We start from the raw sequence: 26,110 nt of genomic DNA, 5'->3' as shown, positions 1-26,110 counted from the left end.
GTGAGCAGGGAACCAAGCAGTGAGCAGGGGAACCAACCAGTGAGCAGGGAGAACCAACCAGTGAGCAGGGAAACAAACAGTGAACAGAGAGAACCAATCAGTGAGCAGGGGAACCAACCAGTGAGCAGGGAGAACCAATCAGTGAGCAGGGGAACCAACCAGTGAGCAGAGAGAACCAATCAGTGACAGGGGAACCAACCAGTGAGCAGGGAGAACCAATCAGTGACAGGGTAACCAACCAGTGAGCAGGGAGAACCAATCAGTGAGCAGGGGAACCAACCAGTGAGCAGGGGGAACCAATCAGTGAGCAGGGGAACCAACCAGTGAGCAGGGAGAACCAACCAGTAAGCAGTGGAACCAACCAGTGAGCAGGGAACCAACCAGTGAGCAGGGAACCAGCCAGTGAGCAGTGGAACCAACCAGTGAGCAGGGAACCAACCAGTGAGCAGGGAACCAACCAGTGAACAGGGGAACAAACAGTGAACAGAGAGAACAAATCAGTGAGCAGGGAACCAACCAGTGAGCAGGGAACCAACCAGTGAGCAGGGGAACAAATAGTGAGCAGGGAGAACCAATCAGTGAGCAGGGAACCAACCAGTGAGCAGGGAGAACCAACCAGTGAGCAGGGGAACCAACCAGTGAGCAGGGAACCAATGGTGTAGAGTCTGGAGCCGACAAGAGGAGTGAGGCACCATGCCCGAAACTGGGACTGGCCAGAGATGGGATGCCCGCCTCCTGGTCTGAGAGGGGAGGCCAGGCAGGACCCGCCTGAGGCCAGCACAGAGGAAGGGTGTCTGCCACACTGGCCTCCCTGCCTGGGGGCTGCCTGGGCCCAGGGCCATACCCACCTGCCGCAGGGATTCTGGACAGGGCCAGGAGGGCGAGGAGTGACCAGGAACTGACCAGCGTCGGTGCCTTCTCCAAGCCCCTTCAGGCAGCACTTTCCTCCACACCCTGTCCTCCGTGAGGGGCGCCTCCTCCCTTTCTGACGGGGGCTCCGTGTGCCCAGCCTCTCCCACTTAGGGCTGTCTCCTGTGTGTGTGTGTGTGTGTGCATGCAGGCCTCCGCATGTGTGCCCATGGGCATATGCCCCGCATCTGTGTGTCTGAACGCGCGTGTGTGTGCAGGGCGTGGCCCCACCTGTCGGCGCACACATGCTTGTGTGTGAGGGCTGCATGTGCGTGCAGGGTGGACACATGCATCTGGTGTGCCCAGTCCCTTCAGCGCAGCAGGCTTGGCATCTTCCTCCCAAGTCAGCCCCCTCCTGCGTGCCCGACCCTGCCCGCCTCTCCTTTGTGCGTGGACCTGCCTGGGTGTGTGCCTTTGGTCTCCTGGGTGCTCTCACCTGGGAGATCCGAGGGCTGGGGCACAGAAACAGGAGGCAGAAGGAAGCACCAAAGCTCTTTATGCGGCAGACGGCAGGTGGGGAGGCGGGGAGGCTGCAGGCCCAGTCGGGGACCCCCGTCTGCACCCTCTCGGGCTGGAGGCTGGGCTCTGTGGACAGAGTGTGGGGCCGCAAGGCCTCTGTGTGCAGGGCGGGGCTCCGCGGGCTCCTCTGCCCTCCAGGAACAGCGGGCGGCGTGGAGGCCAGGTTCTGTCTGTGCAGAGCCAGCGTTTGCTCTCCGGGGCTACTTCACCTGCAGCAAGAGCCCCGGGGTCAGGAAGGGGCCAGGACCCCAGGCCCAGGACCCCCAGGTCCAGGACCCCTGGCCAGCTGAGCTGGGGACCCCACCTCCCCTTGGCCCTGGGGAGTGGGTCCTAGCGCATGTCCTACTCCAGGGCTGAGGGGGTGGGGGCGGCTCCCTCAGAAACCCTGGCTGACCCCAGGGGCCCTGGCCCTGGACGTAGGGCCCCACCTGCCCAGGCCACCTGCCTTGATGAAGGTGACAAAGCCACCGTAGACCACAGTGATGAGGAAGAGGGCCAGGAAGGTGAGCCAGAGCGGGCTGGCGTCCTCCACATCCACGCCGGCGTCACTGCTCTCGTCCTGGCTCCAGGGCGGCCAGGTGGCCAGACCTGCAGGGGAGCGAGCGCTGCTGAGGGGTGGCCCACACCCACCCCCACACGCGGCAGGCCGCTGACCACAAGGGGTCTGCCCGAGGGGCACGGCCACAGCCCCCCACATGGCACCACTGGCATTGGGGCCCTGTGTGAACAACCTTCTCCCTGCTGGGCATGGACGGGGCACAGAGGGCTCACAGGGCCCGACAGGGTACGGAGCTGGATGGGGCACACAGCAAGGTGGGGCGGATGGCCTGAAGCCAGCCTCCACACCAGCGTGAGTCCAGGCGGCGAGTGGGCGGCCCCGATGCCGATGTGGATCCTCAGGGCCCCCCGCAGGCTGCAGCGACAGCTGCTCACAAAAGCGGCTGCAGTGTGAGGGTGAGAGGTGAGACTCGGCCGGTGTCCCAGTGGGAGGAATGGCGTCACGAGGGCCCTGAGTCGGGAGAGTGGACGGGAGCCTCGCATGCTGCAGCGGGGAGCTGGCCGAGGGGCTGCACAGGAGTCCAGCTGGGAACTAGAGGCTTTAAGCCAGGGCCGAGTCTGTGCATCAGAAGTCAGTCCTGCTGGACATGGTGTGGGGGCTGGGGCAGGATGGGCCGGCCAGCTCAGCACCCTTGTGTGGCGCCGTGCTCCAGTCCAGTGGGAGGGCCCAGGGCAGGGAGGAAGTGCTGAGTCCCGGGACCCATCACCCGGCCCAGACTTCCTAGTCCCTCTTTCCTTGAGCATTCATTCCCTGGGGGTCCGCCTTGAGCCTGACCAGGGCTACAGGAGGTGGGGTCTGTAGGGCTGCCATCCAGGAACCACTGGTCATGGTACAGGAAGTAAGCATGGAAACTGCTCGCTCTCTGTGGGATCTAATGATAAAACACCGTGCATCTTGGTTTCCGTTTGTCTCAGTTTTCCACTAATGAGTTCATATTGTATTCTACAATGGTATGGGTCCATGATTCATTGGAAAAATTTTCAAAGGCAGCAGCCCTTTGCCATGGAGAACCTGAAGGAACCTGTTCTAGACACATGGAATGCAGGGGTGAGTGGTCTGGGGGTCGGTGAGGTGGCTAAATGAGATGACAGGACCCCCTGGATGCTCTCCGTTCGGGTAAAGGCCAGGGGTCCCGGCTGCCCTGTGGCCCAGCCATGGAGGTCAGGGAGGTCGTCTCAGACACACAGGAGAGTTTGTGTGGCTGACAGGCAGGAGCTGCCGGGATGAGAAGGTGGGAAAGAGTTCGGGTTGGAGAAACTGCGTTGAGAAGAACTGCAGGAGACAAAGTTCACGCCCCTTCTCCTATCTCTGCTGGAGCAGGACGCACCAGGGCAGCCCTTTGGGAAGAGCCCCTGAAACCTTGGGGCAGGATGTCTTTCTCAAGGCAACAGAAGCCACCCACAGAGCTGAAGCCGAGAGCACGATCGCAATTGTTTTCAGCTCCAAGATCTGGGTCACCCGCGGTCTAGCTTTATCTACTGTTTTCATTCTGACCACGGGTGAGGGTTTTCTGCTTCTCTGCACGCTGAAGGAGTTTGGATTGCACGCCAGACACGGTGCACAGACAGAAAGTGAGCCTGAAAGCGATGGCGTGTGTGTGCTTTCTGCGGAGCGAGCACACCTCTCCTCTGTTGTGCGGGGAGGGTGAGGAGCTGTGTTTTCACCAGGAGCTGAGCTGGGCTGGGTGGCGGGTTCCTTGGCTACTGGCTCCCAGCGTGGGAGTGTGGTGAGGCCCCTCCTCCTGGCAGGAAGGGCTCTGAGCCTGGGCCTCTCCTGCTGCGGCCCCGCCTGCAGTCAGGGGCTGCTCGCAGCAGAATCCCTGGGTGGAGGGTCAGTGGGCCCAGGGGATGTTTTGGGGGCTCATCTATACCCACACCCTGGGCCAGCCCGTGTGGGAACGAAGCCTTGGCTGGTTCTCTCACGTCCCTCTCATCTCAAAGATGCCCAGGCCTCTGTCCCCCTGTGTTGAGGATGAGGATAACTGCCAGCATCCTCTTCTGACCTAGGAATTTGGGCCAGTTGGACACTGAGTCCTCGGCTGGTCTGAGACTTCAAATAAATATGATTTTTATGGTTTATTTGGTGCTGACTCTTTGTTACCACGTGAGTGGCTGACCTACTAGCTTCTACATCCTAAGTGGGAGCAGAACTTTGACAGGACTTTGAAGGTCACTTTGGCAGCTGAGAGGAGGGTTGGGCTGAAGGGGACAGCCCTGGGCCATGAGACCGGCAGGGACAGGAGGACAGGCTGGGGTCGTGGACAGAAGGGGCCGATTCGAGGACTGCAGGACTTGGTCAGGTGGCTTGGCTCCTGTGATGACGGAGGGCAGAGGGCCCTGGCTGCAGTCTGGGGGGCCAGGCTGACGCAGGCTCTCGGGAGACGGGACCCATGGTTGAGGAGCCTGGGGGCCCAGAGCAGGACCAGGAAGCAGAGACCAGGGGCTCCCGGCTGCTACTTTGTGAGAATGATGACCACAGCTGCAGGTCTGGGCCGAGCTGCGAGTAGCCTCCTTTGAGAAGAGGGCAGTGGGGGTGGGCTGGGCCTGGAACCGAGAGGGAGGGGTGGTCTTCAGATGCAGGTGGACGGGGTGGGGTGGGGTGGGGCGTGGGGGTCCTTCAAGGAAAGCAGCAGACCCCTCAGGCAGCAGTGCTGGAACTGGGGGCAGCCGGCCCAGCAGGAGGAGCTGCCGTCCTGGCTGCGGAGACCAGGCTGCCTTACAGGGAGCAGCTCTGGCTGTCCTCCTCTGGTCTGGGGGAGGGCCCACCAGGGAAGGCCCAGCGGCTGGTCAGCCCTGGGGCCGGGACTGGTGCTGGCTGTGGCCCCCTGGAGTGGGGCTTTCCCCCTGCCCCTTCCTGGGGGCCCTGGGGTCTGACCAGGCCTCCTGCAGCCTGCCACTCGCCCTGTACAGAGCGTGGCCCTGGCTGCTGGACATAGCTTTGGCCCCCACAGGAAAGTGGGAGGTTTGGGTCAAGCCTCTGGGGGAGGCTGGTCCAGAGTGTCCTGTGACTTGAGGCCGCGCAGTGCCTGGGCTGTGTCAGGCAGCTGGTCTGGGGCGGGGGTGGGCTGGGTCTACAGGACGAGGCCCACCAGGTGCACGTGGTGGGGGTGGGGGCGGGCATGCTGAGGCGGCCCCCCGGGCACCCTGCGTGGCCTTCAGGGAGCTGCCTGCCAGGCCCGTCTCTCTCGAGGTGTTGGGGCCTGGGCTGTGGTCTGCACATCTTCCCTGCTCGGCATGGGGCCCACAGCAGCTCAGGCCTGCAGGCTAGGTCCTGGACCCTGGGCAAGCCTAGCCTTCCTCTCCCAGCGCCCACTGCCTTGGGCCACCGTCGGACACCTTCCCTGCTGGCCCTCCCACTGGGTGGCCTGGATGCCTACCGACCCGTGTGTCCTGCCGCCTCCCTGACCAGCGTGTCCACCACGGTCTCGCGGGGCCAGGCTGCATGCTGCGGTCTTGGGGGAGGACACCTCAGCGGGGAGGGCGAGCCCTGGGCCCCCAGACCCGCTCCTCTGTGGCACCTGCCCCTGTATTCTTCCAGGAGGCCTGCGGTCAGGGGCCACTGTGGGTGTGTGTGGATCAGACCCCTATGGGAGCCCAAGTCCTGTCCCCCGTCCTGGGCATGTGTGGCCGCCCAGGTGCTGACTGGACTCCCGGAAGGGTGGAGGGCTTGGGAGTTGGGGAGTCTCGGACGTCCCCAGAGGGCAGCTGTTGAGGGTGGCCGTCCTCACTCCCAGCCCACCGGAGGCCCCTACTTTGTGCCCCGTGGCAGGCATATCTTGGTGGGAAATGGCTGCTTGGGTCGTGGGGGGCGGGCAACACCTCCCGCCCTCTCTGGACTGGCATGTGGCCTGTGGACGTGTGTCTGGGACCAGTGGGGCAGCTGTCGGGCTTCCAGAGTCCCAGGGCCCCTGATACGGAGCGGCTGCATCCCTACTGCCCAGCACCTCCGGGGCTGCCCCTCTGCACCCCGCCCCGTGTCCCGGCTGCTCAGACAGAGCCCCAGGCCCGTGTGACTCACCACCAGTGTCCAGGCTGCAGCTGCCATTCAGGAGCGTCCGGGAGGCCTCGTGGCTGACCACACAGGTGTAGGTGGCCCCTGTGTGATCCAGGGGGCTTGAGACATGCAGGACACTCCAGGTGTGGAACGAGGCATGCCCAGCCTGGGCCGTGGGGTGCGCCGTGGCAAACTGGGAAGGCTCCATTTCTTGCTGGCCCTCCAGCCATGTGAGGAGGATGTCCATGGGTGAGAAGCCGGACACCTCGCACAGGAGCCAGGCAGGGGAGAAGGGGCCAGGTGTGGTCAAAGTGCGGAGGGTCAGATTGCTGGGCACTGAGGCGGCTGCGGGGAGAAGCCGTGTTATGCTAGCGAGCTGGGGCTCCAGGGGTTGGGCGCCCCAGCCCGGGAGACCCCGGGGGAAAGAAGTGGCCGGGGTGCCGTGGGGCCCACGGCTGCCCTCACCGTGTTCTTTCTGTGCTGTCAGGGTCACTGGCGACCACAGGCTGGGGCCACTCAGTGTGCAGGTGACATTGGAGCCCGAGGCCCACAGGGACCTGGGCAGGGCCAGGCGGCTGCTCTGGCTCCAGGAGCCGTTCATGTGCCAGGTGGGCCCCTCCTCCATGGCCCCGCCGTGGGGCTGCCCGTTCACCTCCCAGGAGAAGCGGGCATCAGGCGGGGCCTTCCCCGAGGCCAGGCAGGTGAACTCGGCCTTGTCCAGGAGCCAGAGGCCCCGCGGGGGTGGGGGCAGCAGGCGGACGCTGGGGGTCTGGGTGTGGTTCTGACACTCTGTGGGGAGGGGGAGGAAAGGTGTGGGGGTCTTGGTTGGGGGGTGGTGGGGTTGAGGGCTGGCCAGAGGCACCTGCCAAGCCCTAGGCCCGCCCACTCCTCAGGGACCCCTGGCCGCTGTTGCTTCCAGAAGCGCAGTGGGCAGGGTTCCACCCACCGCTGGGCTGGGGTCTTGCTTGCAAGCAGGCTGTTTCCAGTGCTCCCGAAAGCATTCCGCCCTTCTCCCCCTCTGTCCTCAGGGACTGACCTCTGCAGGGTTCCTTCGGACACGCCAGTGTCTGGGCTTCTGGCTGGCTGAGGCTGGTGGATGGCACTGTGGAGAATGGGGGGAGTCAGGGCCTCCTCTGGGTGCCACAGGTGGCTGGGGCTGCGGCCTCCCCACAGCCTTAGCCCCAGGGGTTGCTTCTCGGCCTCCCGTCATCTGGGGGTCGCCTCCTCCAGTGTCCGCGGTTCTGCTCCGGTCCTGGTGGGACCCTGGCTGTCTGTTTGCTGGTTGTGAGCATCTATGCTAAGTGCCCGGGGACCGGCCTTATCACCGTCGCCAGGACAGCTTACGGTGAGAAGGACTCATGAGCGACTGGCTGTGGATTTCTGACAGCCAGGGGTGAGCCAACTTTTTCTATAAAGGCCCAGAGGGCAGATATTTTAAGCTGTACTGCCACCACACAGGGCTTCTGTCTGTCCCTCCTCCCGGTCCATCCCTCTAAGCTGGGCAGGCCAGCCCCGGCCGCAGAGCTGGGTCCTGGCCACAGGGATCCAGCTTCGCGCTGCGTCTGGCCTTCAGGCTGTGCTAGTGTTGCTCTGTGTCTGGGTCAGGGGCCAGGCCCCGAGTGGAGGGCTGGGCTTGTGCGGTCAGCCAGCCCTGGGCCCCAGGAGGGTCACTCCCCATGGGAGGGCAGTCCAACCCCGGAAGAGGAGGGCGCAGCCTGTGCTTGAGGAGCTTGACCCCTGACCCCAAGGCTGCTGGATGGGCGCCGTGGCCGCAGCAGTCTGGTCAGGGTTGACCGCCGACACTCAGGGAGGGCTGGGCTGTGCATAGTGCTCCCCTACCCTGAGGTGACCCTCTAATCTGCAGGGCTCACCTCTCTCCTGACTCGCCCCCACCCTGTGTGCCTGACCAGGTCACCCCACACCCAAAGGTCGTGCACATCAGTGGCAGATTCTGCCCTGGACTGTGGGCATCATGGCCCACAGGCTGGGCGGGGGGCTGTCCAGGGAGACATCACAGCCATAGTCCCCTCTTGGAGGGTTGTCAGTGCCCTGGGGGCCAGGGAGGGAACAGCCCAGCTCCCTCCAGTGGCTCCTGCTCTGGGTCAGGAGTGAGTCCAGAGTGAGGGGCGACTCTGGGCCCAGCTGGGCAGCCGGCACTCAGAGCAGCCAGAGCCAGGTGCAGGTGAGGGGGATGGCGGCCCGACAGGCAGCGCTGTTCCTGTGAGGGTCTCAGTTCCAGGCGTGGGCTGGACCAGGGCAGCCCTCTCACTGCGTGCCTCCCAGTGTGATCTGGGCACCTCACCCATTCACGAGGGGCTGAGGGCCACACAGGGGCCTGAGGTGGCATCTGCCAGTGCCCAGCTCAGGCCTGGCCCACAGTCGGTGCCCCTGAGTACAGTGCCCCATTTTCCTGGCTCAAGGTGTGACTTAAGGACTCAACAGAGACGTCGTGGAGGGCTGCCCAAAGGTGGCAGCGGAGGGATGGGCAGACAGGTGTGCATGGATGTGTGTGGGCTGTGCATGGATAGGCTGCTCACCTGGGCTGCTCTGAGTGATGACGGCTTTGTTGGAGCCCTCTGAACTGGATTTCAGAGAAGGCGCTAACGTGGTCGGGGTTGGAGGCAATGCTGAAACCAGAGGATCAGGGAGTAGGTGAGGGTCAGAATGCGCTGTGCCCTGGGGGAGGGGCTGCAAGGTGGACTGGAAGGGCGGGGGGCCACAGGAGGACATAGGGTGGGCTCCCCTGATGCTGCCTCCACCCTGGGGATGGGTGGAGCCTGGCTTACCTCTGGGGATCACCCTCGCGGCCCTGACGGTCTTTCCTCCCTTGGGGTGCTGGACTTCGCACACCAGGGAGTCGTCCAGCCCCTGGGGGACATTCGAGGAGGGCAGGACCAGCTGGGAGGAGGCCGACCACAAGCCGTCCCTCAGGACTTGGGGGAAGGTCCAGATGTTCTCGCTGCTGACTGTGCTGTTGTTGAGCTTCCAGGAGAAGCTGACGGAATTGGGCACGAAGTCCCGGGCCAGGCAGCCCAGGGCCACCGCGTTCTCATCAGACGGGGAGCTCACACAGGACACCAGGGGGAAGACTTTCGGGTGAGATTCACTTTCTGGGGACCCGAGAGAGGACACAAAAGAAAGGGGATGAGAGGTGTCCTGCTGGCTGGGGGTGTGGGCAGTTCCACCTTCTCTCTGGGACAGTGGAGCGGAGGGCACACTCAGCCCTGCCGGCCCACCCACACCGCCCGTGGCTCAGCCACCTGGGGGCCCACTGGGGTCTGTGGCCATTGGTGAGACCAGCGCACACTCAGCCCTGTCAGTCCTCAGCACAACTAGGTCACTGAGGTCAGCCCAGTGTTTGCCAGGACAGTCCAGCATGGCCAGCTCAGTCCAGCTAGACCTACCATGCTCAGCAGAGGTTAAGCAAACCCAAAGCATCTCAGCAGCTTGCCCAAGTCAAGCCCAGGCAGTGCATTTCTGCCAGACCTGTCTCAGCCCACCATGGATAAACCAATTCAGCCAAGCACAGCCCAGCTCAAACCACCTCAGCCCAGTTCAGCTCAGCCCCGATCAACCCAACTCAACTCAGCTTAACCCAGCTCAGTCCAGCTCAGCCCAGCCCGGCTCAGCCAAGTTCAACCCGGCTCAGCCAAGTTCAACCCAGCTCAGCCCAGCTCACCCGGTTGGCCCAGCCCAGCTCAGTCCAGCTCAGCACAGCTCAGCATAGCTCAGCCCAGCTCAAGCCTGCTGTGGGCAGCCCAGGGCTGCCCTCACAGACCTGAAAGCTCAGTGGTTCTGATGCAAAAGGGTCGGATCCCGGACCATTGCCTCGGCTAAAGCCCCTGGTCTGCGGACGCTGCCCAGCTGGACTCACCCCACCCTCTTCTCGCTTCTCCTCCTGGGAGCCCACTTGCCCCTTCCGCTGGGTGCCCAATGCCTCCGTCCCTGCACCAGGCCCAGCCGGCACTTCTCCCAGCCGTCAGTCATCCCACACTCCTCTCTGGGTGAAAAGCTTGCTGGTGACTTTAACTTCCCTAGTGCATCTCACAGGCCGAGGCACGCTTGCCACCCTCAGACAGAGGCCTGTCTCTGCTGAGCGGGCAGCGCTGCTTCTCTGGGAGAGGAGAGCCTGGGCACATGTCCCTGGGGCCTGGCCGCCTGGGCACATGCCGTGGGCCTGAGTTCCTGCCCCGAGTATAAAAGAGTCCTGTGGATTAACTGCTCTCTGGCGAATGTCCTCATTAAAAACCACGGGAAATGCATCTTATCCGAACCTGCTCCCAATTCTGTCTTTATCACAAAGTTCTGCCGAGAAAGAGGATACTTAGCACACAGCGACCATCTGAACCCAAAGCCACATTGAACACCTAAGTGTGGACGCGGGAAGTGGTCCTGTGGGTGTGAAGCACCTGAGCCATCCAGACAGTAGGGAAAGGGCGCAGCCCTGGCCGTTTTCTCCCAGAAACAGTCTTTAGGGAAAGTCAAGCTGAGCGGGCTGGGCAGTGGTCACTTGAGGAATTCAGACAAATAGACCTCATGTCTCACATAGTAGGGGTTGAAGACTGATTCCCCTTGATGTAAAAACAAACACATCTCATACAGAAGGTCCCTGATTCATGACTCAATGTTCTCCTCTTTGACTTTATGATGCTGTGAGAGCAAAACTCATTCAGGAGAAACCGCGCTTCGTATTTTGAATTTTGATCTTTCCCACCTGGTGATATGCAGTCTGTCCTCTGCTGTGGAAGCTGGGCAGTGCAGTGGCTGCAGCCGAGACCTCCAGTGCTTAGGAGGGTGAGCAACTCACACTCACAGCCACCTTGGACTCTGACAACCAATCTGTTTTTTTTTTTTTTGCGTTCAGTATTCAGTAAATTACAACAGACGATCTGCACTTTTCATTAATAAAATAGGCTTGAGAACTTGAAATCCAGTACAAGCTGGATTTAGAAAAGGCAGAGGAACAAGAGATCAAACTGCCAACATCCACTGGATCATAGAAAAAAAAGCAAAAGAATTCCAGTAAAACATCGACTTCTGCTTCACTGACTACGTAAAAACCACTGACTGTGTGGATCACAATGACCTGTGGGATAGTCTTAAAGAGATGGGAATGACAGACCACCTTACTGCCTCCTGAGAAACCTGTATGTGGGTCAAAAAGCAACTGTTAGAACTGGCCATGGAACAATGAACTGGTTCAAAACCAGGAAAGGAGTATGTCAAGGCTATACATTGTCACCTTGCTTATTTAACTTATATGCAGAGTACATCATATGAAATTCCTAGCTGGATGAATCACAAACTGTAATCTAGATTGCCAGGAGAAATACTGACACCTCAGATATGCAGATGATACAACCCTAATGGCAGAAGGCAAAGAGGAACTAAAGAGCCTCTTGATGAAGGTGAAAGAGGAGAGTGAAGAAGCTGGCTTAAAACTCACCAGTCAAAAACCTAAGACCACGGCATGGGGTAAATTGATGGGGAAAAAATGGAAACAGTGTCAGACTTTATTTTCGTGTTCTCCCAAATCACTGAGGACCGTGACTGCAGCCATGAAATTAAAAGACACTTGCTCCATGGAAGAAAAGCTATGACCAACCTAGACAGCATATTAAAAAGCAGAAACGTCACTTTGCTGACGAATTCTGTCTCGTCACAGCTATGGTTTTTCCAGTAGCCATGTATAGTTGTGACAGTTGGACCATAAACAAGGCTGAGTGCTGAGGAATCAATGCTTTTGAACAGTGGTGCTGGAGAAGACTCTTGAGAGTCCCTTGGACAGCAAGGAGATCTATCCAGTCAATCCCTAAAGGAAATCAGTCCCGAATATTCATTAGAAGGACTGATGCTGAAGCTCCAATATTTTGGCCACCTGATGTGAAGAGCTGACTCATTTGAAAATAACCTGATGCTGAGAAAGATTGAGGTCAGGAGGCGAAGGGGACGACAGTGGATGAGATGGTTGGATGGTATCACCAGCTCAATGGACATGAGTCTGAGCATGCTGTGGGAGATGGTGAAGGACAGGGAGGCCTGGTGTGTTATAGTCCATGGGGTCGCAACACAAGGCTTGAGTTAGATGATTTTACCCAAGTGTCAGTTAAGTGTTCTGAGCCTTTTAAGGTAGCTGAGGATAAGCCCTGGTATTTGGCCTGCGAAGGACGTTAAATGGAATTTCAAACTATTTTCAACTTATGTTGGGCTTATCAAGACGTAACCAGATGTTAAGTTGAAGGGGGTTGTGCAGACGTCCCGGGGGAGTGAGTCTGGCTGCACCGGCTCCTGCCTCTCACAGCCCTGGTCCCTGGCACGTCCCGTGGGCTCTCTGACATGGGCGGATTCCTCCACATCCCTTCGCTGCACTAACTCGTGACCTGCCCACTGGCCTGGCAGCAGAAGCTAGCCCCGCACGTCCCAAGCTGTGGACAGTCCCAGGAGACCCCCAGCCTCTGCGGGCCTGGGGACTCAGAGCAGAGACTGTCCCTCCAGATGGTCCCGGGTCCTGCTGACTCCCACCCCACTGGGCATCCTCCCAGTCCCCCAGCTAGTAGTGTAGCCAGAGTAATGCACGACGAATGCCCGGGTTTCACCCCAAGTCTGTCCTGAGATGGGTACCCGAAAGGTGGCCCTGAACATTCTGCAGTGAAGGACCTGCACTGAGAAAGCTGCTTCATGGCCAGGAGGGAGCCGGCCAGCTACGATCGTGAGCACTCAGAGCGCACACGTGCGCACGGCCTAGCTTAACTGCTGTGAAGGAATAGCTCATCAGAGTGTACGAGTGCATTGATAAAACGCACCTACGACAAATTCATTTCTTAAACGTCTACTTTGAAAATGAATATGAGTGAGCAGTTGACAGGCTCTGAGTGAAATACATTCAAACAGGTGCTAAAAACCGCCAGGAGCAGGGAGCGGACTCCCCGCGGAGCCCCAGAAGGAGCCAGACCTGCTGACACCTCGACCTTGGGTCCCTCCACCATGCTGGGAGAGAGCCAGCTCCTGTTGTTCACGCCTGGCCAGTGGTTCTTTGTTTTCACGGCCCTCAAACAATCCCATAGGTCCTGACCTGAGCCCCTTGGCCTGCGTGAGAGCTGCCCCCTCCGCGCCGCTGGAGGCTCCCTGCGTGCCGGTGCTGTGGAGCCCCTCACCGAATGCTTCCCCGCCTGATGGGTTGGGCCGCAAAGGACACCGTTTAACCAGAAATGCCTTCCAGGAGCCTGCTTCCGGGAGGAGGCCTTCTCTGGGGACCAGGTCCACTCCCACTCCCTTGAACAGTCACTGTCAGGCCCTGGCAGCCCCAAAAGACGCATCCTGGGAAGCCCCGGCCCCCCTCCAGCCCCTGAAATCGCCTCCCTGGAGAGCCAGGTCACCCTCACCTGGCTCCTTCCTCTGGCCCCCGGGGTCTCCGCTCCTGTCCCACCACCCCCCCTACCCTGGCTGTTGCTGCCACAGCTATCCCAGACCTCCCTGGGCCTGAGCGTGCCCCTGCCCCTGTTGGCCCCCACCTGGACCCCCGCAGCTTATCTCCGAGGGTTAACTCCCCGCTCCCCTGCCCCGCTGCCAGCTGCCCTCTCTTTCCAGGCCTTTCCTCCGTGCCTCTCCAGTGCTGCACCCTCCCTGCAGCCTCACCTGAGACTTCCTTTCACCCTCCAGTCACCATTTTCTGGCTGGCAGGTGAGGTCTCGTGCTCCTGCAGGGCACAGTGTGGCTGCACACACACCGGCCCTTCTCCTGAGTCCTTCCTGCACGCACCATGCACACCCGAGCTTGGACAAGCCTCCCGTGGTCGGGGTTCCAGGACCAGTGGTAGAGAGGGACAGGGTGTCTACGGGGCTTGTGGCAGGGCCCTCACGGATGCACACAGCGGCCCCGGCTCAGGCCACCTTGGGAGACCAGTCCTGGGATCCTCTGCAACTCGTCCATCTTCCTCCGTCTGGACCAGCCCCCAGACACCGCCCCGGTGCAGTGCCACTGGCCTGGGAGGAGACACACGTCCCTTTCCCGTCAGTAATGGGTTCAGTGCTCAGGATATGCAGCACACAGGAGTGTGGCTTGGGGGAAAAAAAACCTTCACGAGGAAGCAGTTTCACGAGATAAAGTATACTTGTTTATTTCAAGGCCACAAATGTGACATTGCAAAGCAGGGCCAGGTGGAGCCTATAACTGCAGGCTCCATGCTTGGCCATGGCACTCAGCCGCTCCAAGAAAAGCCAGTTTCTTACAGCTTGAAGCTGGAGAGGACGCGGGAAGATTTCAATACAAGCGGACAAGCCACACAGCCCAGGGACCCGGCCCCAAGGCAGCCCCTCTTGTTCCATCTCTGCTGCCCCATGCTCTTGGCTGGCTGTCACTTCACCTGCAGGCAACAGACACAGTGTGAGTGGGTACGGGGGCGCCGGGGGCCCGTGGCCTCGCCCCACCCCCGGGACCAGGGGGCCTACCTTGAACAGGGTGACCGTGGTGCTGTAGAAGAGACTCAGGAGGAAGAGGACGATGAAGGTGGAGGCCATGGTGTTGAGGTTCTCGAAGCCTTCCTCCTCGGCGCTCACCTCCCCCTCTGCAGGAGACAGGGCACGGGCGTCAGCACGGCCAAGCTGCCCACAGAGCCTGCCCTGGGCCCCTCGGCCGCACTGACCCGCCAGAAGGGCTGGGGGACAGCAGAAGCGATGGGCAGGTGAGCAGGCGTGTGCCTGCCTCCCCGGCAACCCTGGGGCGGCTGGGAGCTCCGGGTCTTGTCAGACAGCGTCTCGGCCAGGCGCAGCAGGCCCCTGGCTGCCCGATTCCGCAGCCAGCAGGGTCAGGGCTTGGCTGAGGCTGAGTCAAGCAGTGACCCCGAGCACCTGGCCCTAGTACTGCTGGGGTGGCAGAGAGCAAGACAGAGCACACACGTTCACACAAGGGCGGGGTCTCGCTGAGCTGGAGGTGGGGGAGTGGCCCTAGGGTCCTCGACTCCTCTGGAGGATGCAGGGCCACCTGGGGCTGACAGTGGTGGTGGGGCGTCCTGTCTCTGGTGGTTTGGGGTGGGCTCTCCTGCCAGTGGACAAGCCCTGGGGGCAGATGGCTGCCTGTGCCAAGGGGCCCATCCCTCTAGCCCCGTCTCTGCCTTGGAGCCATGGCACGTACGAGAGAGGCCGTGTGGGGCCCTGGCTGGGGCCTGGACTGCAGGACTCACAGCTGTGGGACCAGGAGGTCAGACAGACATCGGAGGCCCAGGGAGGGCGACGCTGGGACGAAGGCTGAGGACAGTCACCTAGGTCTGCAGCCGCTCCATTGACGGGCCCTTGGTCCCCAAAGAGCCAGGAGTGTAGGGGGAGTTGGGAGTCAGCCTGAAAGGGCACTGGTGTGGTCAGCAGAGGATATCCGCGCGCCCATCGGCTCAGGGCCCACCACTCCAGGTTCACGTGTGGCCCTGCAGCTACCTTCTCCAAGGGGGGCCTCCAGGTTCACGTATGGCCCTGCAGCCACCTTCTCCAAGGGGGGCCTCCCAGGCACGGTTGGCTCATTCAGTATGTGCCCGACTCTGTCTCTTCACAGGAAAGGGGAGAGTTGCGGCCCTGCTGCCTTCACAAGGGCCTGGACTGGGAGAAGCACCCCTCCTGGACATGGGCCGTGAGTTACCTGAGGAGTTGCCTCTGGCCAGGCCTGGAGTGTCCCTCTGTGCAGCCTGCTGTGGGGCTGGGGCTGGGGGCTGTGGAGGAGTCCAGGCTGGGCCGGCCCCCAGATGCACCCCCAAGCTGAGACAGAGGGACAAGCAGAGCATGGGCATGGTGCAGAGGGATCCCGCCAGACAGGGCACTGAGTGACCACAGGTGTGCAAGGGCTGGGATCCGAGTGTGTGAGCCTGGGTGTGTGCAGTGTATCCGCATGTGTGCACGAGCATGTGCGTCGTCTGGCTTGTCCTCACACATGCCTGTGTGTCTGTGTGTGACTGTGACTGTGCACCTGCGTGTGCGTGCGTGTGTGCATGCGTGTCTGTGTGTGAGCGCCCACGTGCCTGTGAGCGCCTGTGACTGTGCACCTGTGTGCGTGCGTGTGTGCATGCGTGCCTGCGTGTGTGCCCGCTCACCCGGGTCCATCGCATACACGTCTGTGTCACGTGCGCCCACGGCTCTGCCCACGTGCGTGCATGTCTGCGTGTCCGTGCCTGCATGTGTGCACATGCGTCTCTCTGCACGGATGTACGTGACTGTGTGCATGTGTGTGCTGCACACCCATGTGCCCCCAGCGTGGCCATGGAAGCGACTAGAGGCGCAGCGAGCACGGGCTCGGCCTGCTGTGAGCTCCCAGGCGTGGGTCAGAAGCGAGTGGGGAGGCGGGGGGTGCGGATGGTGGAGGGTGGTCTGCAAGGTGAGGGCAGACAGCCATGGACCTAGCAGGGAGAGCTTTGCTCACTCACAACCAGCATCTTTTGAACGGATCTTTTTATTTCTAATTTTTATAAAATGCAACATCTCACGCATCGACATGGTTAGTTTGCACTCATGCACACACACAGCGACGTCGCCCGGGGCTCTGACCAGGCCTCAGTAGCAGGTGCTGGCCGTGTCAGACATGACCAGGGACACGTTGTACAAGGTGGGTTTACCGGTGGACTTGTCCACGGTCCGCTCGGTGACCATGTGGGGCAGGGCCTCGTGGCCCACGACGCAGGTGTAGGTCTCCCCTCGGCTCCAGTCCTCCTCGGCCACTGTCAGGATGCTGTGCACGAAGTACACGCTGGGGTCCTGGGGCTCGGGCGCCGGGCTGCTGGTCACGTACTTGCTCTTGGTCACGGGCTCCCCCTTCTGCAGCCACTGCACGAACACATCCGCGGGCGCAAAGCCCTTCACCAGGCAGGTGACGGAGGCCGACTCCCGCAGGCTCAGCTGCTCCCGCGCTGGCGGCAGCACATACACGGATGGCGGCTTCGCGGCGGCCTCTGCGGCGGGGGAGGGGCCACAGCGGTGAGGTCTCCTGCCCCGCCTGCTCTCCTCAGACCCTGGGAGCCGGCGGGAGCCCGGGGTGGAGGGCAGGGGCAGGTTAGGGGCCTACCTTTGGGCTTGGAGATGGTGTGCTTTTCTGGGAAGGGCAGGTCCAAGTGGGTCACTGTGCACGTGAACTCCTCTCCGGACTCCCAGTCCTCCGAGCAGACGGAGGCCTCACCCGTGGCGCTGAAGGTGTCGTTGAGGTGTCTCTTAAAATAAGTGTGGGTCTCCAGGGCCTTGCCGTTCTGGCGGGACCAGCTGATGTTCAGGCCGTCATAGGAGGCCAGGTTTGTGACCAGGCAGGAAAGCTTGGCTGACTTTGTGAGGAAGATGTCAGCGAAGGATGGGGGGATGGTGAAGACCCCGGTGGTAGATGGTGGTACTGGAGGCGGGAGAGAGTTGGTTGGAGTGAAATCAGGTGAAGGGAGAGGTCTGCCCAAAGAGCAGGGGCCACTTGGCTGAATCCCCTGTGAGCCTGGGGCCCTGCTGGAGGGGCGCCAGCCTCCAGTTGCCCTGCACAGCCCCTCCTGCCCTTGGCCGCTCTGGGAAGCCAAGGCTCAGGGAGCAGCTGGCACATCTGGGGCGGTGTCTGCAGACCTGAGGGTGAGTGTCCCCCCCCACCAGGGCTGCACTCACCAGCATCACATGCAGAGGACGCGTTCTTCTGGAAGGTCTCCTTGTTGTGTTCCACCTGGCACGTGTACACACTCTGGCTGAGCCAGTCGCTCTCCGTGATGGTCAGCACGCTGTAGGCCCTGAATGTTACTGGTGAGGACTGTACAGTCTCCACCTGGCCTTCAGAAATGCCAGACACCATCCGCTTTCCATCACGAAGCCAGGATAAGGAGATCTGTTTGGGACTGAAGTCAGAGGCCTGGCAGATGAGGCTGGACTTGCTATTGCCGTTGCCAGAGAGGCTGCTGCGGGGCGGGACAAAGACGCTCACGATAGGGGGCGACACGTCCGTCTCTGCAGAGAAGGGCAAGGGGTCAGCGGGGCCTGGGCCCTGCCCCCCCACACCCAGCCACAGGACGAGCCCGACTCACTTGAAGCGGTCACCCGCACGGTCCCGACGGTCTTTCCTCCCTTGGGGTGCTGGACTTCGCACACCAGGGAGTCGTCCGGCCCCTGGGGGACGTTCGAGGAGGGCAGGACCAGCTGGGAGGAGGCCGACCACAAGCCGTCCCTCAGGACTTGGGGGAAGGTCCGGATGTTCTCGCTGCTGACTGTGCTGTTGTTGAGCTTCCAGGAGAAGCTGACGGAATTGGGCACGAAGTCCCGGGCCAGGCAGCCCAGGGCCACCGCGTTCTCATCAGACGGGGAGCTCACACAGGACACCAGGGGGAAGACTTTCGGGTGAGATTCACTTTCTGGGGACCCGAGAGAGGACACAAAATAAAGGGGGTGAGAGGCGTCCTGCTGGCCGGGGGTGTGGGCAGCTCCACCTTCTCTCTGGGACAGTGGAGCGGAGGGCACACTCAGCCCTGCTAGCCCACTCACACTGCCCGTGGCTCAGCCACTTGGGGCCTGGCCCGGGGGTCTGGGGTCATCAATAAGACTGATACACATTCAAGCCCCCAGAAACTCAGCACAACCAGATCACTGAGGTCAGCCCACTGTTGACCAGGACAGTCCAGTGGGGTCAGCTCAGTCCAGCTAGACCCACCAGCCTCAGTGGAGGTTAAATGGACCCAAAGCATCTCAACAATTTGCTCAAGTCAGGCCAGTCCAGTGGGTCCACTTCTGCTGGCCCTGTCTCAGCCCACCATGGTTAACCCAGCATACGCCAGTTAAGCCCAGGCTAGCTCAGACCAGCTCAGCCCAGCTCAGCTCAGTTCAGCCCAGTTCAATACAGATTAGCCCAATCCAGGCCACCTCAACCCTGCTCAGTTCAGCTCAGGTCAGCTCAGCTCAACCCTCTCAGCCCACTTCAGCCCAACTCAGCCCAGCTCAGTTCAGCCCATCCCACCCAGCCAAGCTCAGTCTAGCTGAACCCAGCTCAGCTCAGTCCAGCTCAGCCCAGCTCCCCACTCCACCCAGCTCCACCCAGCTCAACCCAGCTCAGCCAAGCCCAGTTCAGCCCAGCTCAGCTCAGCTCAGCCCAGCTCACCCACTCCACCCAGCTCAGCCCAGCCCAGCCCAGCTCAACTCAGCCCAGCACAGCCCAGCTCAGCCCAGCTCACCACTCCACCCATCCCAGCCCAGCTCAGCCCAACTCAGCTCAGTTCAGCCCAGCCCAGCCCAGCCCAGCTCAGTCCAGCTCAACCCAGCTCAGCTCAGCTCAGTCCAGCTCCCCACTCCACCCAGCTCAACCCAGCTCAGCCCAGCTCAGCTCAGCTCAGCTTAACCCAGCTCATCCAAGCTCAACCCAGCCCAGCCCAGCTCACCCACTCTGCCCAGATCAGCCCGGCTCAGCCCAGCAAAGCTCAGTCCAGCTCAACCCGGCTCAGCCCAGCTCACCCACTCTGCCCAGCTCAGCCCAGCTCAGCTCAGCTCAGTTCAGCCCAGCTCACCCACTCTGCCCAGCTCAGCCCAGATCAACCCAGCCCAGCCCAGCTCACCCACTCTGCCCAGATCAGCCCAGCTCAGCCCAGCAAAGCTTAGCCCAGCTCAACCTGGCTCAGCCCAGCTCACCCGTCTGCCCAGCTCAGCCCAGAAAAGCTCAGCCCAGCTCAACCCGGCTCAGTCCAACTCACTGACTCTGCCCAGCTCAGCCCAGCTCAGCCCAGCAAAGCTCAGCCCAGCTCAACCGGGCTCAACCCGGCTCAGTCCAGCTCACCCACTCTGCCCAGCTCAGTGCAGCTCAACCCAGCTCAGCCCGGCTCAACCCAGCCCAGTCCAGCTCACTTACTCTGCCCAGCTCAGTCCAGCTCAGCCCAGCTCAGCTCAGCTCACCCACTCCACCCAGCTCAGCCCAGCTCACCCACTCTGCCCAGCTCAGTCCAGCTCAACCCAGCTCAGCCCAGCTCACCTCAGCTCAGCCCAGCTCAACCCAGTCCAGCTCAGCCCAACTCACCCACTCTACCCAACTCAGCCCAGCTCACCCATTCCATCCAGCTCAGCCCAGCTCAGCCCAGTTCAGCTTAGTTAAGCTCAGCCCAGCTCAGCTCAGCTCACCCACTCCACCCAGCTCAGCCCAGCTCACCCACTCTGCCCAGCTCAGTCCAGCTCAACCCAGCTCAGCCCAGCTCACCTCAGCTCAGCCCAGCTCAACCCAGTCCAGCTCAGCCCAACTCACCCACTCTACCCAACTCAGCCCAGCTCACCCATTCCATCCAGCTCAGCCCAGCTCAGCCCAGTTCAGCTTAGTTAAGCTCAGCCCAGCTCAGCTCAGCTCACCCACTCCACCCAGCTCAGCCCAGCTCACCCACTCTGCCCAGCTCAGTCCAGCTCAACCCAGCTCAGCCCAGCTTACCTCAGCTCAGCCCAGCTCAACCCAGTCCAGCTCAGCCCAACTCACCCACTCCACCCAGCTCAGCTCAGCTCACCCACTCCACCCAGCTCAGCCCAGCTCAGCCCAGTTCACCCACTCCGTCCAGCTCAACCCAGCCCAGTTCAGCTTAGTTCAGCTCAGCCCAGCTCAGCTCAGCTCACCCACTCCACCCAGCTCAGCCCAGCTCACCCACTCTGCCCAGCTCAGTCCAGCTCAGTCCAGCTCAACCCAGCTCAGCCCAGCTCAGCTCAGCTCAGCCCAGCTCAGCCCAGCCCAGCTCAGCCCAGCCCAGCTCAGCCCAGCTCAGCCCAGCCCAGCTCAGTCCAGCCCAGCTCAGCCCAGCTCAACTCAGCCTAACCCAGCTCGGCCCAGCTCACACACTCCAACCAGCTCAGCTCAGCCCAGCCCAGCTCAGTCCAGCTCAGCCCAGCCCAGCTCAGTCCAGTCCAGCTCAGCCCAGCTCAGTGCAGCTCAGCTCAGCCCAGCTCAGCTCAGCTCACCCACTCTGCCCAGTCCAGCCCAGCCCAGCTCAGCCCAGCTCAACCCAGTTCACCCACTCCACCCAGCTCAACCCAGCCCAGTTCAGCTTAGCTCAGCTCAGCCCAGCTCACCCACTCCGCCGAGCTCAGCCCAGCTCACCCACTCCGCCGAGCTCAGCCCAGCTCAACCCAGCTCAGCCCAGCTCAGCCCAGCTCAACTCAGCCTAACCCAGCTCGGCCCAGCTCACACACTCCGACCAGCTCAGCTCAGCCCAGCCCAGCTCAGTCCAGCTCAGCCCAGCCCAGCTCAGTCCAGTCCAGCTCAGCCCAGCTCAGTGCAGCTCAGCTCAGCCCAGCTCAGCTCAGCTCACCCACTCTGCCCAGTCCAGCCCAGCCCAGCTCAACCCAGTTCACCCACTCCACCCAGCTCAACCCAGCCCAGTTCAGCTTAGCTCAGCTCAGCCCAGCTCACCCACTCCGCCGAGCTCAGCCCAGCTCACCCACTCCGCCGAGCTCAGCCCAGCTCAACCCAGCTCAGCCCAGCTCAGCCCAGCTCAACTCAGCCTAACCCAGCTCGGCCCAGCTCACACACTCCGACCAGCTCAGCTCAGCCCAGCCCAGCTCAGTCCAGCTCAGCCCAGCCCAGCTCAGTCCAGTCCAGCTCAGCCCAGCTCAGTGCAGCTCAGCTCAGCCCAGCTCAGCTCAGCTCACCCACTCTGCCCAGTCCAGCCCAGCCCAGCTCAGCCCAGCTCAACCCAGTTCACCCACTCCACCCAGCTCAACCCAGCCCAGTTCAGCTTAGCTCAGCTCAGCCCAGCTCACCCACTCCGCCGAGCTCAGCCCAGCTCACCCACTCCGCCGAGCTCAGCCCAGCTCAACCCAGCTCAGCCCAGCTCAGCCCAGCTCAACTCAGCCTAACCCAGCTCAGCCAAGCTCACACACTCCGACCAGCTCAGCTCAGCTCAGCCCAGCTCAGCTCAGCACAGTTCATCCCAGCTCACCTGCTCAGCTCAGCACAGTTCAGCCCAGCTTACCCAGTTGGCCCAGCCCAGCTCAGTTCAGCTGAGCTCAGCTCAGCCCAGCTCACCTGCTGTCGGTGGCCCAGGGCTGCCTTCACAGACCTGAAAGCCAGTGGTTCTGACGAGAAACGGCTGGATCCCAGATCATGGCCTCAGCTAAAGCCTCTGGTCTGCGGACGCTGCCCAGCTGGACTCACCCCACCCTCTTCTCGCTTCTCCTCCTGGGAGCCCACTTGCCCCTTCCGCTGGGTGCCCAATGCCTCCGTCCCTGCACCAGGCCCAGCCGGCACTTCTCCCAGCCGTCAGTCATCCCACACTCCTCTCTGGGTGAAAAGCTTGCTGGTGACTTTAGCTTCCCTAGTGCATCTCACAGGCCGAGGCACGCTTGCCACCCTCAGACAGAGGCCTGTCTCTGCTGAGCGGGCAGCACTGCTTCTCTGGGAGAGGAGAGCCTGGGCACATGTCCCTGGGGCCTGGCCGCCTGGGCACATGCCGTGGGCCTGAGTTCCTGCCCCGAGTATAAAAGAGTCCTGGGGATTAACTGCTCTCTGGCGAATGTCCTCATTAAAAACCACGGGAAATGCATCTTATCCGAACCTGCTCCCAATTCTGTCTTTATCACAAAGTTCTGCCGAGAAAGAGGATACTTAGCACACAGCGACCATCTGAACCCAAAGCCACATTGAACACCTAAGTGTGGACGCGGGAAGTGGTCCCTGTGGCTATGAAGCGCCCCAGCCTCGCAGGCAGTAGGTAAAGACAGATTCCCTTTCAAATAGAAACAAAAACATCTCATTCAGACATCTGAGACATTCTGGCTGCACCGGCTCCTGCCTCTCACGACTTGGCGCCTGGTCCCTGGCATGTCCCGTGGGCTCTCTGACATGGGCAGATTCCTCCAAATCTCTTCACTGCACTAACTCGTGACCTGCCCACTGGCCTGGCAGCAGAAGCTAGGCCTGCACGTCCCAAGCTGTGGACAGTCCCAGGAGACACCCAGCCTCTGCGGGCCTGGGGACTCAGAGCAGAGACTGTCCCTCCAGATGGTCCCGGGTCCTGCTGACTCCCACCCCACTGGGCATCCTCCCAGTCCCCCAGCTAGTAGTGTAGCCAGAGTAACGCACGACGAATGCCCGCGTTTCACCCCAAGTCTGTCCTGAGATGGGTACCCGAAAGGTGGCCCTGAACATTCTGCAGTGAAGGACCTGCACTGAGAAAGCTGCTTCATGGCCAGGAGGGAGCCGGCCAGCTACGATCGTGAGCACACTCACAGCGCACACGTGCGCACGGCCTAGCTTAACTGCCGTGAAGGAATAGCTCATCAGAGTGTACGAGTGCATTGATAAAACGCACCTACGACAAATTAATTTCTTAAACGTCTACTTTGAAAATGAATATGAGTGAGCAGTTGACAAGCTAAAGCAAATCCAAAGAGTCAAAAGAGGAACCTTCCAGTTTCGCTCATCATCTGCGCCTTACTTTAGAAATGCAAATTATCCAGCTGTTGTTGTGCTCAGTGGAACACTTTCAGTTCTGTGGGCAAAAACAGCCGCAAGCCATCTCTTGGGAACCAGAAGCTATAAATTTACCAACTGTGTTTTCTTGTTTCCAGAAATAGACTCTCAGCTTCCTGCCACCTGGTGCAGGTGGTCAGTCCTGCCCGTGGCCATCTTGACTAACTCGGCACCACCAATTACATTAAAAAATAAGCTGAATTTGTTATTCTCAAAACTCAGCCCTGAATTGGGGTTGAGGGCCAGTGGAACCTAGTTACTAGTTTTCAGCCAAACTTGCACCTGTCTCAACTCTCCAAAGCCACGATTCGAGGTTATTAATTAAACGATAAAAATTTAAAATACTTTAAACATCTCTCTTATTAAACTCGCAATTTTCCAGACCGTCAGGAGCTGCTTCGAAGATGCCCTGTCTTTTTATTCTCAAGCACACCTCCTCTGGCGAACGGCTTTTCTTTCTCTTAGGGTGGCCTCACAAAGCCCAGCGCCTGTCACCTCCCCAGGTTCTCCCTTTCGGGTGGCTGGGGCACCCCTCTCTCACCACGATCGGGACACTGCGTGTCCGTCCTCACCTAGACAATTCTCTTCCTACCCAATAAAGAATTTTAAACACAGTCTAGTGCAGAACACACCTCATCCGAGGAGGGCATTCTCTGTACCCTCCGCGGGTGGCATTCCTGAGGCTCTAAGTTATCCAGACACACTCCTCTGTAGATGCTAGGACTGTAGCAAGTTACCTTCCACCGTATCCCAAGCTGCCCTGCTGCCAAGGGGGTCCTGGGACTCCCCCACTGGTGGCCCTTCCCGCCCAGGCCCCCTCTGAATGCCAGCGAGATTCTGATTTTTTAAAGGTATCAGAAAATAGAGACTCTGAAATGCATCAGGCAGCTGGTCCCCTCCTGGCCAGTCTGCCCAGTCCCCCTGGGCGGGTGGGGGACAAGGGCACATTGGAGGACCAGACAGTGATTCTCAGAAAAATCCCACAAATAGGAGAGAAAGCAAAGGCCCTGAATGGGCTGCTCTTACCTGAGGAGACGGTGACCAGGATCCCTTGGCCCCAGACGTCTATACCGTAGTAATCACAGTGGTGATATCTCCAGCCTCGCCCAGCAAAAACCTCAGGAGCCTGGCAAGGCTCGAGGCACTCTGGCCCCCACCCCATCTCCAGGAGCCACAGGGAAGCCATTGGTCAAAGTCGCTTGTCTGTGACGCTCTGCTGGCCCTGCTCCCACTTGACTGTGCCGGAGACACTATGTCCCATTCTGGCCCCCAGAGGCCAGACCATTGCCTGCCTGGGCTGGCTGACTGTGAACCACAGACTCCTAAGTCTAGCCTCAAGCAGCCGCCTGCCTCTCCAGAAAGCGACGGAAGCCCCTGGTCCTGCTCAAGTCAGACAGCCAGACCCGCCAACGGAGCCGCCTCATACCCACATCACGGTGTCCTTGGGACGGGGAGGTCTGGCTCTGCATGTTTACCAGAACCCTCTCCCCAGCTCCCTTTCTTGACCTCCAGCGTGCCCCTGGATCTCTGACACCCCAGGTCCCCCCAGGTGAAGTGAAGTGGGGTGGTGAGGGCTCAGCTGAGAAGATGGTGCCCAGGGTCCCCGACCCCAGTGCTCGAGCCAGTTGTTACATGGTGACAATGATGCTGGGACCCCAGGCAAGAGCTCTTGGCCGGCTGAGGCCTCCGGACCACCTCATATATAGCCTAATGAGGCCAGCACAGTTGGGACCTTGGGAGTCCAGAGCCTAAGAGTGGCTGAGGTCCCCAGAGGAAGCCCAGGCTACAGAGTCCAGGAGGAGAGGGTGCCTGGAGCCTCTGCTCCTTGCTGCTGTAAGCCTGGGCCCCTGGGCCCTCCCCGTCTCAGACCCCTGGCTGCCCCAGGCCCTCTAGACCCGACACCCTAGATTTCCCCCAAAGTGCACCAAAGCTCTGAGAGACAGTGAGGAGAGAGGGCTGGCGAGGACTCACCTGAGGAGACGGTGACCAGGATCCCTGGGCCCCAGTAGCCATAGTCACAGTGCTGTGGGCCCCACTAGGGGCTGTGCAAAAACCCAAGCCCTGGCGGCCTCTGCCCCCAGGCAAAGCCAGGTCCCTAGGTCCACAGAGCCCACTCTGCCCGGCCGTGTTCCACAGGCAGAGGCCCCCCTCAACAGGGCAGAGAGGCAAATGGCCTCAGACGCAGCCCCCCCAGGGACTGTGGAGGGTCTGCCACAGATCAAGGGGCCTCTGGAAACTTCTTCCCCAGCCCAGGACGGAGCGGACAGAGAGCCGTCTCACCTGAGGAGATGGTGACCGGGGCACGCTGGCCCCAGGAGTCAAAAGCATTGCTGAGGGACGCAGTCCCGGATGCCCCCGACCTGAACCCTCAGGAGGCCAGGCCCAGGGACTCCCCTGCCATCACTGCACAGACCCTGACCCCACGGGGCTCTGCCCATGTTTTCTCCCGCCCAGCCAGCTCCTGTCCTCCCCTCGGGCCTCAGCTGGCTCACCTCCAGGGACTCTGGCAGATCCAAGGACAGGACCCCATTGGACTGGGACCCTGCCTTGCTCAGGGCACGGTGGGGCTGCTCGGACCCCAGGGAACTGCCTGAGGCCCAGGCAGCGCTGCAAGGGAGACACTCCCCCAAGGACATGGTGACCGGGGTGCGCTGGCCCCAGAGATCCAAGTCCCAGCAGCATAGCTTCTACTCTGCTGCTTCTTTTCTACAAAAA

General features: G+C 61.0%; 2 gene segments (V, D, J or C); both read right to left on the bottom strand.

The window, feature by feature from the left end:
• Positions 1 to 1,388: 1,388 nt before the first annotated feature.
• On the bottom strand, positions 1,389 to 9,232 carry LOC129550114 (immunoglobulin heavy constant delta-like; the record flags this gene model as incomplete). The annotated part of the segment is given in 7 exon segments: positions 1,389 to 1,637; positions 1,874 to 2,016; positions 6,005 to 6,325; positions 6,446 to 6,769; positions 7,017 to 7,082; positions 8,518 to 8,607; positions 8,767 to 9,232. Coding segments are annotated over 7 exon segments (1,419 nt in total), but the record flags the coding sequence as incomplete, so codon positions are not given.
• A 4,838-nt stretch (positions 9,233 to 14,070) lies between these two features.
• Positions 14,071 to 26,031, bottom strand: LOC129550729 (Ig mu chain C region membrane-bound form-like). The segment is given in 8 exon segments: positions 14,071 to 14,342; positions 14,428 to 14,543; positions 16,572 to 16,904; positions 17,018 to 17,332; positions 17,587 to 17,919; positions 17,997 to 18,320; positions 25,367 to 25,418; positions 25,888 to 26,031. Coding segments are annotated over 8 exon segments (1,626 nt in total).
• Positions 26,032 to 26,110: the final 79 nt, after the last annotated feature.

Source organism: Moschus berezovskii, chromosome 21, assembly GCF_049115385.1.
Source record: "Moschus berezovskii isolate FMDL1 chromosome 21, NW_MosBer_1.0, whole genome shotgun sequence".
Taxonomy (NCBI): Eukaryota; Metazoa; Chordata; class Mammalia; order Artiodactyla; family Moschidae; genus Moschus; species Moschus berezovskii.
Note: the sequence above shows the minus strand (reverse complement) of the source record. Positions and strands in the feature narration are given on the sequence as shown.